This window comes from Stegodyphus dumicola, chromosome 1, assembly GCF_044657685.1.
Source record: "Stegodyphus dumicola isolate Sdum_Otavi_A_Nest chromosome 1, ASM4465768v1".
Classification (NCBI taxonomy): Eukaryota; Metazoa; Arthropoda; class Arachnida; order Araneae; family Eresidae; genus Stegodyphus; species Stegodyphus dumicola.
In genome coordinates this window covers 40,055,369-40,072,691 of record NC_140768.1, presented here as the reverse complement: position 1 = coordinate 40,072,691, position 17,323 = coordinate 40,055,369, and the positions used below count along the sequence as shown (strand labels likewise).

General features: G+C 33.9%; 1 protein-coding gene across 6 annotated transcripts in view; it reads left to right on the top strand.

The window, feature by feature from the left end:
* Window positions 1-17,323, top strand: part of eya (eya transcriptional coactivator and phosphatase 2) — a 493,645-nt gene that overhangs the window by 411,968 nt on the left and 64,354 nt on the right. For all 6 annotated transcript variants that reach the window (XM_085814100.1, XM_085814095.1, XM_085814105.1 and 3 more), the window contains exons 11-12: window positions 1,365-1,451; window positions 3,005-3,159. In XM_085814100.1, the coding sequence (XP_085670226.1) occupies window positions 1,365-1,451; window positions 3,005-3,159 (242 nt within the window). The remainder of the gene's footprint in view (window positions 1-1,364; window positions 1,452-3,004; window positions 3,160-17,323) is intronic.

Here is a 17,323-nt window from a genome sequence, read left to right as displayed (position 1 = left end):
AACAGTACAATTACGTTAATGCTGCATGTTAATGAAGTGTTCAGTTATCTACCTTCGTTGATGTAAAGATGGAAACACTAGTGACAATGGATTTAAACAGCAGTAAATAATAAAAATTTGGTAGTTAAAAATTTTTGAATTTTTTTTAATGGTCCAAAAAGTACCGTCAGCAGTACTGTAATAAATAAAAACTGAAATTAAGGGGGGGAGAATGTTTGGGAAATGTTGAAAAGGAAATATTTCTGTAAAGCTTTAGTCCGCATAGCTATAGTTACATGGTCGTATTCACTTTCCACATTCCCGTCATGATCCACAGCAGGCTTGATACTTTTTTTTTTTTTTTCATTAACCCGCTTTAATAATATGACAATAAAATTTCGAAAGGTGCTTTGCAGTAACAATTACAATATTTGTTTCATAATAGATGAATAATTAAGAATAATAAAATGCGAAGTTAGTGATAAACGAGAAAATATTTAAGGATATTTAATTTGTAGATAATATTGGCAGGCAAAAAATTAAAACTTGAAACAAGAGACCTACCTACACGTGAATAAATAAATAATAACTGTAGATAGCAAATAAAGAGCAGTAAAAGTTAAATTAAGATTGACTGATTCTGGATTAGTATCTTGCGAGGATTTATTTATTTATTTTGACTAATAATTAATTTTTAGTTAAAGCTAATTACTAATAGTTAATTTTTAGTTAAAGCTAATTACTAATAGTTAATTTTTAGTTAAAGCTACTCCCTTTCACTTTCCTTTTCACCCATGCTTTCCTTGCCAGAATGTAAATTAGATATTTACGATTTTATTCCGATTAAGGGCAAGGGCAAAAGAATTACTATTTAAGCGAAGGTTTCGCAAGGTGGTTTTAGAGCGTGATCTGCCTGTTTGAGGCCACATTCTTACCGTGACTTAATAGTGATTTAATTCTGTGGCGTTGAGTGCTTCTAGCCATTAGACTTGTGCTGCCGGCTGCTATGAGCCAGAGCCTTCCTGCGTGTTTACTTTATCCTGTGATCCTTACATTTATTTTACATTTATTTACATTTTATTTTAAGTTCATCATTACTTCTTTTAAGTTAAGACAGAAGTGTTGGCTTATGTAAACCCAAGTGGGATCGACTGTCAGTTATTTGTGATGAAATAAAAGGGCTATTTAACTCTTCTGATTTTGTCTGCCTACTTCTAAAAACCCGAGGATAATTCCTCTACAGTCTTTCTAGAGCTCGTGAGTTTATGTTACCAAAAAATACTAGAGTCTATAATCTTAAAACTCGGATTTTTATTAAGTTATTTGATAAATGATTTCAAATATGAATCTTTAGATCACTTCCACAGCTTCATTTTTTATTTCAGAAGTTTCAGTCACGCAGTTCGTCCTTGAAAGTCATCACTCATCATCACCGGTGAAATTAGAAACAACAAATGGAGCTACAAAGAAAGGTAAGCAATGAATCTCCATTTAACTTTTCAACTTTATTCGTAGCAGAACTTCGATAACTCTTACTGAATGTCACGATGTGAATTCAAAATTAATATTAACTTTGCTCGGCTGGTCGAACTCGAATTGTCTTCCCCTAAATTTTTGGCTTATCGTTTTTCAGTTATACAATATTCAGTGAATACAAGTCCTTCAATAGATATGTCTTTTTTGCTCGCAATTTTTATCCTAAAATTTGCTTTTGAAAACTACTAATAATATACTACTAATACTAACGTTTAGTGACTTTTCCGCTTGATCATAAGACCTTTTGAAATTAGGCTGAACAATATATTAAGGAAAATAGAAATACAGATAAGAACAAAAGTTGGCTGAATTAGAGATTTACATGTTTCGTGAATGAGTTAAACTTATCTGTATGCCATTATGAAATTTTAGGAATGTAGCATAAAAGCATCAGTGAAGAAGGCAATGGCAATCTAAATCATTGTAACCTAAATGTATAACATTATCAGTAGCTGCTATTAATTTCAATACTGCTGAAAAAATTATAAATGAATTACATTATAAATCACATGAACTCGTTGTATTATAAATTACAACAGTAAGAAATATTATTAGAGTAATTTAGTGACCATCTTTGTTAATAAATAATTTCAAATAATTAATTTTACAAATAATTCAGCCTGAAACTAGGTTGGAAAATCAGCTGCGTTCTGAAGATTAAACTTTACCAAGGTGTTAGAAACATCTTCTGTTAACTAGAGTTATGGTGCAAGAATTTCTAAAAATTATCCTTTAAATGTAAATTGCCATAAATGCAATACAAAATATATAAATTCTACATACATGAAAACTTGAATACGGCACAATAAGATCTGAAAAAGGAATGGATTAAAAGGGAACTGAAAATCCCAAGATATGAATATAAGGGAGTTCGATTCTTTTTATTTGTTAATTATGAAAATTCTGCACATGCTCATAATTATGAATTTATTAATTAAATGTGCATTAGAAATTAAATGTATGCCAAAGTACATCAGGTAGAGTAACTGGATAACAGAATAAATATTTAAACGTTTCTAGTATTAAAATATGGAATTTGTAAGAAAGTTAAATAACCTCAAAATAACTTCAATAACTACAAATGGAAAGCTTAATACTGCAATATATTGCAATAATATTAGTGTGCATTTAGAACCACTTAAGAAATCCAATTTTTAGATTTAATAAAGAGAATTGTTTAAATTAAATTGGAACTGTTTACCTAAAATGGTAAATTTGAAAGTTAAAAGCCAATCTGCTATCTAAGAAGAAGATTTGTTATTACTCATCTAGACAAGAAACTTATTTAAAGTGCGCTACAAACCCGATATTTGATAGGTTGATTATGTATCACTTTTGTGTATATCATTAATCTATTAATTTTATTATTCAAAACTGATTTTTTCCCGTTACCCCAGGTGCAGAGAATAAATTAAAAAAAATATATTTCTAAAAAATTGAAAATTTTGATTTCATTAATAAATCATATTTTTTATTCCCTCGATTTTAGGCGGCAAATCCGGAAAGGGAAGAGGACGAAGACTTAACAACCCGAGTCCAGATCCGGAAAATAACTTGGAGAGGGTCTTCGTGTGGGACCTTGACGAGACCATCATTATATTCCACTCCCTTTTAACAGGGTCTTACGCCACAAGATACGGAAAGGTGAGCAGTACTTTTACGTCTCAACTTGCTTAACTCATTAACTGAGAGCATAGGAATCACAGCTGCAATGATTACCCCTTTAAATTTTTTAAACCATTTGTTATGTATTATCTTGTATTTTCCATAAATAAAACAGCTACTTTTAGAGACCAAGGAGGGAAAAAAAATGTTAATCATTAAAATGCGTGAAAAAGTATAAATAAAAATAAAATAAAACCGAGGCATTTTTTCTCAAAGGTAATTTCAGTTGAGCCTAAAACTAACTAAAGGTAACTAGTACAAAGATAAGACCTAAAGCCAACTAGTACACAGATAACTGAACTAGTACAATCAAAACCAGCGCAAAGATAAGACTAGTACAAAGATAAAACACAGTTGAGCCTAAAAGTAAGGTGACTAGTACAAGGAAAGGTAAGCCTTAGGCCAAATTTGGTTAGAAATCGTAGCTAAGAAGCTAAAAAAATTAACATGTCAAAATGCTTCGAGCCTGTACTTAATCAGGGGGGAAGGTCAGACTCGAAAATTTCAGTGGTTTTAATTTATAAAATGGTTTGGCCTTCCACTTGATTAAGTGCATGCTCTAAGAATTAATGCTCAATTTTCAAAAAAAATCTTTGTATCATTTTGCTTGCCTTTAGGTTCAATTTAAATTACTTCTGTAAAAAATATCTTGGTTTTATCTTTATTTTCACTTATATTTTTTCATATATTTGAGTAACTACCACTTTTTCTTCTCATTCTTTGGAAAAAAAATGATTTATTTATGAAATTTAAGATTTAATTGAAGCTGCTTTAACTCTTAATTATATCATTTTTAAATGTCCTAAACTTTTTGCTATTTAAATTTTATCTTTCAATAAATTTATCTTATACACTATATGCTTGTAAATTATGGAACTTAAAATTTAAAATAAGAATATAAATTAGAAGTTTATTATAATATTTACCACGGTATTTATCGTGGTAAATAGTACAAAATTACGTCTCTTGGCAAGAGCCTTGAGCAACGTATAGATGACAGTACGATTTTGTCCAGTTACAAATTTGTGAGAGAGCACCCCGGGGGGGATGTGTCCAAGGGTCTTCTCTTACCACCAAACCATACGACAGGACTTTGGGCTCGCCATATATTTACAGTGCCATGGTGCTGCAGAGACACTATACATTTACAAATATATATTCCTTCTCTGGGATTCGAACCCGGTTCCTTCAGTACAGTAGTCAGAGTTACTAACCGCTATCCCGTTTGGGCAGCTTAAAATGCTTTTGATTATTCTTATTTAGACTTTTTTTTTTTTTTTGTCTAATTAGATGATTATTAGCAGTTACATTCATTTTTAAATAACATTACTTTTGCATTTATGGTTTTAAAATAATTATTTGCAAGAAATACGTTTCTCAAAAAATTTCTACCTCTGGTTTTTGTAACTTATAAATTTATCTAAAAATAATGTTATACATCGCAGTAGTTCAATAAAATTAATTAAATAAACCAAGAATTAATAAAGAAAATATTAGGAATATTGGAACAGAAAGAATGGCTAACAATATACAAAATAAACTGCACATTTGCACAATTTTTCGGAAGAAATAAAAATTGTCATTAATATATCGTATTATTAATAATCATTATCAATAATGATTATTATATATATTATGTATATTATTAATATATATAATATCATATATAATCAGTAACCTATTTATATTTTTAATCTGTCTACTTTCTACATATTTTTATGCAATGTTGCTGTATAATATTAATTTCACGAAAGTAAGCTTCAGATCTGTTAATTGAACAATGATTATAATTTTAATTGATGCTCTGTATTACTTAACCTATATTCAGCTTTCATTTATAAAATTTCAGAATTATTTCACTTTATTTTAACTAAAAACAAATCTCTCTTAATTGCTTAAGTCCTAATTTACAGTCAGACTATGAACAAGTTAAATTTTCTTTAACTTAAATGACATTAATTTCTTTTTTTTAATCCTGTATTATTATATAGCATTTGGGAAGTTACCAAAAGTTTGCAGCAGATCGCATCTTTCCTCATTTTTTCTTCCCTCCAGAAAAATGTTAAATTATAGAAAATTTTATGCTATTTTTATTTATTTATTTATTTATTTATTAGTCCAAAGGATTTGAATCCCGAAGGACTATTAGTTTCGTTTTGACATTTTGCGTCGGACGGATAAATGTCGGTTCACTTTTCAAACTGTTGCCACAAAATGTTAGAGTCCTGCATTATATTTGAAGAAATTAAATAATGAAAAATCTGCATAAATGTATGTATATTTCTCGTATTGTGATAAAACAACGGTACATAGAGTCATCGAATTTTGAATAACGTAATCCTCCAACGAATATGAGCATGTGGAAGACCAAATTAGAAATCTGAAATTTGTTTTATGATCGATTTCCTATTTTTTAAAACTTTGACGAATTTTGATTAACAAACTCAAGGATTTCAAAGCGAGCAATGGCAACGTTGTGCAGAAAAAACATTTTTATCTCCAGCGCGTGAGTCTCTGTATCGGAAATTCTAAAGATATGCTCGTTTTAAAACTATTTTGCGATATTGCTGTTGCACTGGATCTTATGGTTTAAGTGCGAGGAACATGATATTTAATAAAGAAAGGTAACACACAAAATGTTAAAAAAACGCCCCTTTGGACGTAATTTAAAATCTGAAACATTTCAGATTTTTTTTTTCCCCACATTTACATTTTTAGAGAATTTCGCAGCTAGTTAATTCTTATAGTGATTTCAATTTAGTAGATAGTTAATTTTCACAGTGACTTCAGTTTCCCTTAAATGCCTTTGAATTTCTTGAATTTATCTTGCCTTGTTTATGAATGTCTTAAATGTCTTTGAATTTCAAGATATTAGGCAACATGATAATATTTTAATGCATTTCCTGTGAGATATTTTTCAGGTAGTCTTTATTTGGTATACTAAATCGCATTAAGTCTTCCATTTCAATTCATTTGTTGAGCACGTGAGCTAATATCATGGTTACGTGCTTTCTTATAACTGTAAAATATGTAGGAAATGCATAACCGGCATCCTCTGAGTTTCTTAACCTCCAGAATGAGAAAATACAGTTGTTATTGGCAAAATGCCACTATTCATTATCATTTGGAACCAAAGAATTAAAAAATAAATGTGTGTTCTTTTTTCCTAAGAGTGACAAATTGCAGATGACGGCGGTCAACAGTGACGACTGTCAAGCTTGGCGTTACAAACGATTAATTTTTTTTTAAAAAAAAACTCCTTGTCAGTAAATTACGTTCGGATATTTGTTATGCCAATCAGTATTTTGCTGATCTACGTAATCATGATTAGTGTCAAGCTGTAATGTTCGTTATTTAATGCTTTACTAATAATATGAACTTGCTTTAAAATAAGTGTTAGTTAAGTTAATTTAAATTAGGCGTTGATCTTTTTTTTTTTTTTTTTTTTTTTTTCCACTTATTTGCCATTGCAATTTATGTGCACTGTTATTGTAATTTTAAGCAACAATAGTTAATCTATTAAAAAATTTGGAAGTGAAATAATGCGGAATAAAATTTTTTAACAATTCCTATTTCATATAGTGGTGAAAAGTAAACTGTTTTCTATAATATTAATTTCTTTACATTTCAAAATAAGCTCTCGTTTTTTAAATAAAAATCCGATAAGGTATTTTCTCTCACCTTTTCCGCATGCCTCGCAGTGTAATTGAAAGCATACTCGACGCGTATTGGAGAGGTCCAGGGTTCGAGTCCCGGCGAAGGCAAAGCACATTTTTCATGTTTCCTGCTTAAAAAAATCTGATGTGTACACCACATGACTTCCTTGTACGGAATATTAAATTATACGCATTTTTTCTTGCATTTTATTTAAACTTATTAGATTGAATTAAACCTACTTCGCCGACAGCGCATAAACCACAATAGAATAAATGCATTCTTTAAAATTCACTTTGTTTACCATAGCGACACTCTGGCGCTAGGTTTACTTAACAGTATTATATTTCGTTCAAATATAACTCAGAATGCACAAAATTTATATCATTTAAAAAATTATCTAATCGTTGCCACATGTTGTATTCAAATACTATAATAAAGCTAGAACTATGTATAAAAGAAATTAAGCAAACAAAACAAAAAAGAAACACTTTTTCACAGACGATTGAGTATTTCTCATTCAATTAATTAAGTTTTCACTTCGCGACAAGGCAAAAATACATAAAAACTCAAAATATCTGTATTAAAAATTACGAAGTAAATCTTAAACGCTTATTTCCTCGAAAAAAATTCCAGAAATCATTAAGCATGATTTAATAAACGAAGGCGTTATCTTTGTTAGATTGGCAACAAATCTGCTACTAAGCTGTTTCAGATGTAAACAAGAGCAATAGCCGCCATCAAATTAGGCTTAGCGGCACTTAAACAATTTTAAAATTGTTGATAATTCTAAAAATATTGCATACCGATTTACTAGAGGCATAAAACCCTTAACCGGAAGATAAAAACAACATAATTCAATCATTTTTAAAGCAAAAAATGTACAATTTACAAACATATAAGAGTAAAAAAACTGAGATTACTGAGCCGGGTAACAGAGTGGATATATTTATAAATATATTTATATACGTTTGGAGCGGCCGATTGAAACCAAAATACGAGGTGCACATCTACATGTACTACTCGTTTTTGAGTTATGCGAGATACGTACGTACGTTCGTACAGACGCCACGAAAAATTCTCTTCAGAATTCATTTTAAAGCAGTTTTTTAGTTTTTTCGAGGAAAAGAGTCTTTTATTCTGTCCTTACGTACAGATATCACGTAAAAACTTCGTTAAATTGCATTCGAAAGCGGTCAAAGTGGATATTTTCGTTGAAATATGCTGTCTGAAGCTTTTCGCGATTGCAATACTTCCTTTTTGCTTCGTACAAGGAAGTAAAAAAAAGATTCTACAAGTATTTCCGGAACTAAAAAGTGGTGGACGATAAATAGGTACTAGCAAATTTGGCGATTAAGTCCCCTCATCCCCAAGGCCCAAGGCGATATTTTCCGGAGTACCTTTGTAACTTAATGCAATTACCTCCACAACTTCGTTAAGGAAAACTGAGGTGATTAAGACAAAGCACTGGCTGAAGGGTAATGAAGGAGACCATTAAGGGTTTACGGGGAAAGAAGTGAATTAGGAGTCCACTCTAAGGACGAAAAAATTCTTTCTTCCTTCAACCTGTTTTACCAGATTGAAAGAGAGAGAGGTGATGAATGAAGGCGAATTCCTGAATGCATTGCATTAATGGAATCGGAAAGATTGAAAGACAATCAGCCGGGAAACATAATTTTCCAGGGCCTGGGAAAGGTAAATTAGGTAATACGGAAAACCGCAGTAATTGCTAATGCCTTGGGGATGGGCTGGGGGGGGAGAGAGTCTTGAGACTAAAGCTCGGAGCAAGGGATGGTGGAGCGAAAAGAAGGGGGGAAAAGGATTGAAGAGGCGAAAAAGTTCTCCTACCGCCCGTGGCGAGAGAAGAATAGGAGCAACTTTTGAAGCGGAAAGAACCGTGAAGAAAGTTAACTGTAGAAAAGACGGAGAAGTTTTAGGATAGTTAAAGGGAAGGGAAGTTTGGAAAAGTGTTTAAAGTTGGAGAGGAGAGGTGGATTAAGAAGGGAAGGAAATAAAGAATTGGGACAGAATTTACCAAAATTACCTGATTGCAGATGATGACTGAAGATATGCAAGCTTGTACATTTGTGCAGTTTGCTGGAATCAAAAATACATATAAAAGTGTTTTGAGTAGCATATGGGGGAGTTAGATTTTAAAGATTAATATATTAATTTAAATTTTAATAATTAAACAGTTTAAGTTAAATAATTAAGTTAGATGATAAAATAATAAAGAAGCGTTAAAACTATTGCAAATCTGATTTTTAATTGTCTGGACCGTGTTTTGTGAAAAGATAAGGTCTTGGCAGGTGGAGGAGCATGTTACCTATAGCAGCACGGATATAAAACCGAGAAACTAGGCCGAATTAGGTCCGGCGGGCATGTGGAAATATAGAAATAGTTAAGGGTCGTCGGGTTAGGCCCGTGAAGTGCTTGTTAATTTACAAAATTTTAGAAAGAATTCCTAGTCAAGCAGACACCTCCGCTTTGGCTTCCTAGGAAAGATGTTAAAAGTTCTATCAAGAACGCTCCTAGGTCGCTTAGCTGAGCTGGGCTCAGCTGGATCATAAGCAGGAAGTGAATGCAAGACTGGGTTTTCGATCTGCGTTAATCTATTAAAGAATTTGGCCGAATTTTGCCGGAAAAAGGCATCCAGGGGTAGAATTTTGAGATCGTTATGAAGCACTTCATTACGGACGAAATAATGAGCATTTGTCAGGATACGAAGCGTGACGCTCTGGAATACTTGGATTTTCTTTAGATGGCTATTGGCAGCAGTTGACCAGACGACAGCTGCGTACGTCAGGATCGGTAGGATGGTACTCTTGTATAAAAGGATCTTATTGTTGAGGGAGAGGTTGCTGGTTCTTTTGAGGAGAGACATCAGTTGGGTTCTTGTAGTTCTTGCTTTTGAGATGGCGTAATTGATGTGGGTATTCCAGAGCAGCTTCGCATCTAGATAAACTCCCAGATATTTATAGGATTCCACCCAGGGTACATTTTCTTCAAATAATCTGAGTGGAGGGAGTTGACCCTCATCCCCAGTCGCTCTTTAAAAGCGGGAGTATATAAGATGTTTTCTTCATCCTTTCAGCATGCCTTCGTGGTGTAACGGTAGCACACTCGAGGCGTATCTAGAGGTCCAGATTCGAGTTCGAGCGAGGGCATTGCTCATTTTCAAGTCTCTAGCATAAAATAAAAAAACTAATGACTCTACAGTTATATAAATAGAATTTCATACCATTTGCTTGAATTCTTTGTTTTATGTAAATTTCTGTATGCTTTTTTTTTTTTTATTACCTCTAGTATCTGTAAAAATAAAAGTATCAGCAAAACTATGCGTTCTGAAAATAAAATTTTTTACCTACAATATAAATATCTATGATTTTTGCATCTGCAATTATGTTTATTATGATTATTTAATTCCTTAAAAGAATTTAAAAAAAAGCGTTGTTAGCAGTAGTTTTTAGGAGCTTTAAATGTTTTTTACAATAAGGTATATAAAGTAAATTATTAATAATATAAAATAATTACATAAGTAGCTGTTTTTAACAACTTGCGTTGCTGTTTTAGAAAATATAACATAATTAATTTTATTTTATTTTTAATCAAATAACCGGAACTTGAACTTTTATACATTCTTTGGCAGTGGCTGGCATCTGTCATTTAGCCATCTCATTTCCGAAATCGCTGTCCAGCGTACATCATAGAGGGTAATTGATGCAATAGTTCTTTCCTTCTGATAATTATCACCTTCTCGAGTGCATAAGCTACACTCTACCTTTAATTTAAAAAAGAAATTTTAAGCGGGGGATTTTAACGACCTCATAAAGCGAAAGAAGTTTTCATTTTCCTTTAAGGGGGTCTTCACACTTTCCGAAGAAGACCTTTCTCCCTTTCAAAAAAGCTGAGGTTAAAACTTATTTTTAATTTTCAGTGCCAAGTGTAGCCAATAGGAAAAGGAAAATAGAGAAATAGAATTACACAAGAACAAATAAAGAATGTCCTATAAGCAAGCTAATTACTTGAACAAAAGGACTAAATGTAAAAACTAGCAAAGGAAATAAAAGGTATTAGTAAATACACATATTAGCATTAGAAACAGCTTTCACTAACTACACTGGTGTGCAGAACGTAAGCAATAATGTAAATTTCAATCAGATATCCATAAAATTGCAGAAAAGGGGTTTTTGCGATCAGTACAATGAACACGCACTTCAGTAGAAGGGTCATGAGTATGCAAATGTCAGGAAAAAACGTCACGTCACAGACAACGTGAGCGTATGCGAAACGCTTGTGGTCGGGGCGCTCAAGTCAAGACTACAAAAATAGGAAGGACGGAGACCCAATTAAAGACATTCGCTGCAATTACAGGTGAGTTTTTTCGTGAAATATATCTAGAGGAAATCATACGTGGAAATGACTTCACACATGGAAGAATGATCGGAAAGCTGGAGGAGGGGCGTAATGTGACCAGTGTAGCTGAAGAGTTCGGAATCAACAAAAGTGTCGTTTCGGAAGCTTGGAAAGATTTTCAGACCACAGGTACAGCTGTTAATAAGTTTGGTCGTGGCCGCCCAAGGAAAACAACTGCAGTGGATAACCGATGTATCGTCCTGCAGGCGAAAAGAGACCGAAACCAGTCAGCAAGCGCCGTAGCTCAGCAACTGTGTACAGCAACGGGGCGACAAGTGTCGCGGTTTATTGTGTCCAGACGCCTTCACAAAGGTGGCCTATCCGTCTGTCGTCCTGATCGCTGTATCCCTTTAAAAGTTGACGCCACCGTTTAGAGTGGTGCAAGGAGCACAAAAACTGGACATCTCATCAGTGGAGTCGTGTCCTCTTAACGGATAAGAATCGTTTTAGTGCCACAAGCGATTCTCCATGTCAGTTGATTTGGAGAGAGGTCAGGACACAGTTTCGTCCCAGTAACATCACGGGAAGAGACCGTTACGGTGGTCCTGGAGTTCTTGTCTGGGGAAGCATTTATGCTGAACGGGCGGACAGAGCTCCACGTTTCCGACAGAGGTTCTGTAACCGGAGATCGCTACTGCCAGAAGTTGATCCTTCCCCATGTGCGTCTGTTCCAAGGTGCCATTGGAGAAGGCTTCGTTTTTATGGACGATAATGCACGGCCACACCGAATTCCTGCTGTTCAGAAGCTACTGGAAAGTACTGAAGCTACTGAAGATATCACCCGCGTAGTTAGGCCGGCGTGGTCCCCTGATTTATATCCCACAGAGCATGTGTGGGATGCTTTGCGAAGACGCCTTGCGGCATGATTGCATCCTCCGAGGAACACCCAACAACTGAAAGAGACGTTGATTGATGAATGGGCACTCTTACGTAGAGATCTGTTGAACAATCTGGTGCTGAGTATGGACAGACGGTGCGAAGCAACCATTGCAGTAAGGTGAGGGCATATCCCATACTAAGGAACATATGCTCGTTATTTTTTCTTTTGTACATACAATCATGTGTAGCGATACTATGAGTTCACTAAAGCCTTTTTTTTGTTTGACTCCATACTGTATACATTGTATTCATTTTTGCGCAACTATGCTTTTGCCATCGTTTAAATACAAAATGCTGTCTCTCATTTCTGAATTTCATGTCTTTCAAATTATTTCTTGAGTTATGGCAAAAAGAACACCTGTTGCTTAAGTTTTGCACACCAGTGTACAATACTAGAGAAAGTAGCGTTATAATAGCATTATAAATTAAATATTTGTAAAGCATGCGAATTATATTTCACATAAATTACATCTATTGATGCTATTATTGATTTAACATCTTTCTTTAATAATAACGATCATGGTGTCTGGACTAGACCGGAAAATTTAATATAGTTAACTGGCGTGCAAACCATTATTCGATACTAAAATATAGTTCGGGAATAAACATATTTAAGGATAGTACTTTCAGGAAATTTCCGGAATAAACATGTTAAGCAAATTAGATAGAGAAATAAACCATAGTAATCACGCAGTTCGTGGGTTACTTTTGTTGTGTTCACCCTTCGTATATTAGGTGGGGAATGAAAAGCTTGCCTGTTGTTCGTTGTAGGGCAGTTGACATTAAGAGAGGGGTCTTCAGTTAAATTTCACATAGTTCGTAGCAGCCTATCATAAGGGCCATCAGTGTTATCGAAATGTGGTGAAGCAAAATTCCATATCTACGTTAAAAACATGTTTATAGACCTTCGACTGGTGTCTAGAATTAGTGGCAGTCTTCGTATCTTCTTCGAGAGTACGTCATTAAACTGGATGCTTACCGCTAATTATTGGGTGGCAAAAAACGTCGCCTTTATACTCTAGAACAAAGAAAGGACGATTGAAAAATCCTGCTCTATGTTGCAGCATTCCATTGGACGTGTACGGACCTGAAAAATGCTAGGTAATCTTTCTTACCAGAGTGTATATTCCTATATACCTCTGGTATAAATCTGGTGGAGAAGCAATTATAGTGTGGGCTTGTTTTTCTTGATTTGGTCTTTATCCATTCGTTTTTATGTTTCGAACTATTAAAGGCCTATGAACAAGTGTGTACTCTTCCTCCTGTGGCAACTTTTTGCACACGTCCATTATCATTTTCAGTCTAGCAGTTTTCTCGTTCATTAATTTAAAAACCATAGGGCTTCAGAAATGGAAATGAATTAACACGATTGGTCGGCCCAAAGCCGTGATTTCAATTTACTAGAACATTTTCGAATCGTTTAGACAGCCAGATGAGAGCTAGATCAAACCGCCGCCAAACTGCTACAAAACGGTATCCATATGGAATAGAAGAAAGTATGTGCAGATCTGTACTGAAATTTAGTAGAAGACTCTTCCTTGAAGTATAGGGGATATGATAATGCCAGAGAGTGGTTCTACATCATACTCATACCATACCAGCTCCAGTTAAGCAGGTTTCGATGGATGTTCGTCAATAACGCCAACATAATGTACTTATGTACAATAATTGCTAAACCTCTGCTGCACAACTTCGAGACGTAGTCAACTTAACCGTCGAGATATTCAACTATACTAGAAGAGAAACACGCTAATGTGACAATCAAAATCGTAAAAAAACAACCTTGTATTTAGCGTATGTATAATGAAACACTTAATCGATTTCGAGGGCAGCTAAAGGTCCCTCCTCATCAGGAGAAAGAAATACATAGAAAGAAGAAAATAGGAGAAGGAGTCACAGAAACACGTGGTCCTTATCAGCACTGCACGTGATTATAACTAGATTTTTAATCAGAGTTGCACTGGCCGCCTACTTTTACTGAGCCAGGCTATCTGATCAAGCATAAAAGGACAAGAAATATTAGCGAAGTTAAAATATGGAGCGAGGGGCAAATGCACCTTACGCTCAAAATCTGAACTTCAAATAATTCATTATATAATCAAATAACTTCAAATAATTCTTCGCTAATATTTCTTGTCCTTTTTGCTTGATCAGATAGCCTGGCTCAGTAAAAGTAGGCGGCCAGTGCAACTCTGATTAAAAATCTAGTTATAACCACGTGCAGTGCTGATAAGGACCACGTGTTTCTGTGACTCCTTCTCCTATTTTCTTCTTTCTGTGTATTTCTTTCTCCTGATGAGGAGGGACCTTCAGCTGCCCTCGAAATCGACTGAGTGCTTCATTATACCTACGCTAAATACAAGGTTGTTTTTTACGATTTTGATATTCAACTGTGTTTATCAAAATTTGACAGACATGGTTTTCATTGCAGCCCTCTCTCTATATGTAGTTTATAGAATATATTTTACGATTCCTCTCAAGAGTGAAATGAATGTAAAATTCAAATTGTATAATATTTTTCAAGGCGTTAAACTTTTATGTATGATGATGATGATTCTAAGGTGCATATTTTTTCTCGTGTAAAAATGCTAAATTAGATTTATGGGCTATAATTCAGTCTTCAACATTCAAAAGAGAATTTTTTAAATTACCTCATAAAACAGAGTAACGAGTACACAAATAAAGAGAAAAATGACTCGGAAGAAAAAAGGGGAACACAAAATGATTCTTCGCAATGGTGGCTTTTTAAAGTTTGCTTCTAAATTTACGGCACCCCATCGCGTAGATTTACAGTCGACAGAGTTGAGCAGAAAGGCCCCAAACAAAACATCGCCTTGTTCTAGCAGGCGGCTACTGCTTTTCGACATCGTTTCTTTATCCCCCTCCATACCTAAAATCACCACTTTGCGCTCTCATACAGTTTTTATGTTATTTAAAATGAACAAGCTGGTCTTTGTACCAGGAAAGAGATTTTAGGGAAAAGATTTAGGGAAAATTGAGCAAGCTAGGGATCAGTGAAAATCTACCAACTTGGCTTGTTGGCAGTATTGATATCCAAGTGTATTTTCCTCTTTATCACCTCCTTTCATTGCGTGTAGTTAAATACACCTGCGCTTCAAAACCTTTTATAACTTCCAAAAAAATATTTTGAAACCGCTTTGGAGTATTCCAAATGGGTACGTCAAAACAATATTTAGCAGAAATTTACCGCACTTTTAATATTATTTTCCTATTCTAAATGATTCCGTTGTTTGTAATACTAATAGACTGGTTTAATATAAAGCTTCTTCAAACAAACATTATTACCTCAAGATGAATATCATGGAAACTGTAACGCAATTAATTTTAATTATTGTATTGATCCAGGTATGAAATACGATATTTCTGATATTAGAAAAGCAAAGCAATATAGGGGTTAGGTAAACGAAGTATGGTAAATTACATGAGGATAGCTATTTGCCTTAGAGGAGGGATGACTTCGTAAAGGAAAATGACTTGTATTTGCGTTACACATGGAGAAAAACATGAAAAACCTCCATGCAGACATCCCTTTCTCCTATGATTAAACCCAGGTTGAACTCCAAGTATTTAGTGATATTAACCATTCGGTTACTCGTGAGGCTTAGTATGGCGGAGTCCTTTCAATTTTTAGGGCTCTTGTGTTACGCTGCCATGACATGTATCAAACACACGACCTGGCAGATTTTGCCGTTTAAAGGTACATCCCCCCCCGTCTCCTCAAATGACCGACTCTTGTGTCTCAAGTATTCGTTGGAAATGTTCTAAACCAACGGTCATTAAACTGCTTCATCACCGAAAGCTTTATCCATAATGCGCTATATAAGGGCTCAAGTGGTATTACATCCGCAAGAGGGGGGGGGTTCAGATATACACAATCCGCTAAGTTTTACTTGGACATCGTTAGTAAGCTCAGCCTTCACTAACCACTACACAATCAATAGCGACATTTTCAGAATTGCAAAATCTCTAATTTACGAATACCTTAGCTAAAGATCTTTATTTTTCAAATTACAACTTTGACAAGCTTAAAAGCTGAACAATTTAAAAGGCCCTTCTTGATAGTGTATGACTTTATTTTACTGCTGTAATAATATTTAAAGTTAACAAAATTATAATGCATTTAATTGATATAATTCATAATACACCACGCTGACAAATTTTATCGTAAGTAATAAAGGCTATTTCAAACGCAGTATATTATATACCTTGTTATAAAATTTTTTGATTTCCATTTAAGAAGCCATTATGGTAACTACATTCGTATTATATGAGTAACAAAACAATTGGGGGGAGGGGAATACAAAATACATTTGTAAAGGTATTACTTATTTCGTTATAAAAGGAAACACATTTACTTCGTTTCACCGTACCCCTTAAGTTTTAGACTAGTGGCTATGAGTCAGAAACCAGCAGTAAATTAGGAAACAATTTTTTGATGGGTTCCTAAAATTTTTGTTTTTAATGTGCAGAATATATATTTATTAATTAATTGTTGTTAATTATTATATAAATATGTAATATTGTTAGCAGTTTCCCTTAAGAAGTCCCCCACGAAGGCATCCCTCCCTTTAGGCAGGTAGCTTTCGAGTGCTTTGCCATAACTAAATAAATTAAATCAATACTTCCTCTTAAAACAAGGCGAAAAAAGGATAAGCTCTGAAAGGCTTGTATAAAGGTAAAGGAGAATAGAATATGACTTTTCAGGTCTTTCCCGTCGCAACAATCCGTAATTTTTATTTTTTATCTCATGATCCTTATCTTTTCCAACATGCAGTAGTTTTTTTTATATATATATTTATTCATTTTATGTAACGCATATATATCCATTACATAAAAATGAAAATAAATTCATTTAACATTATTTGTATATTTAATACACAAAAGGAGATTTCATAAAAAATGGGAAAAATTAAATTCTTTTTTTTCATCCTAAGCCTAACTCTATCTCAATTAATTTTCGTATGGAAGGGGATGTTATATATTGACAGAATATGTGCATTATGAAGTGAACTTTCCTGAACTGGAACAACGAACTTAATACGGATTTCAAACATGAAAATTTTCCCCACGCTTGATTTTATAACGTCAAAAAGTGTGTAAACAAACAAGTGGCTGAAAAAGAGACAATAGCAAACTATCTTCTAGTAGTGTCCCTTAAATACATAAATACACT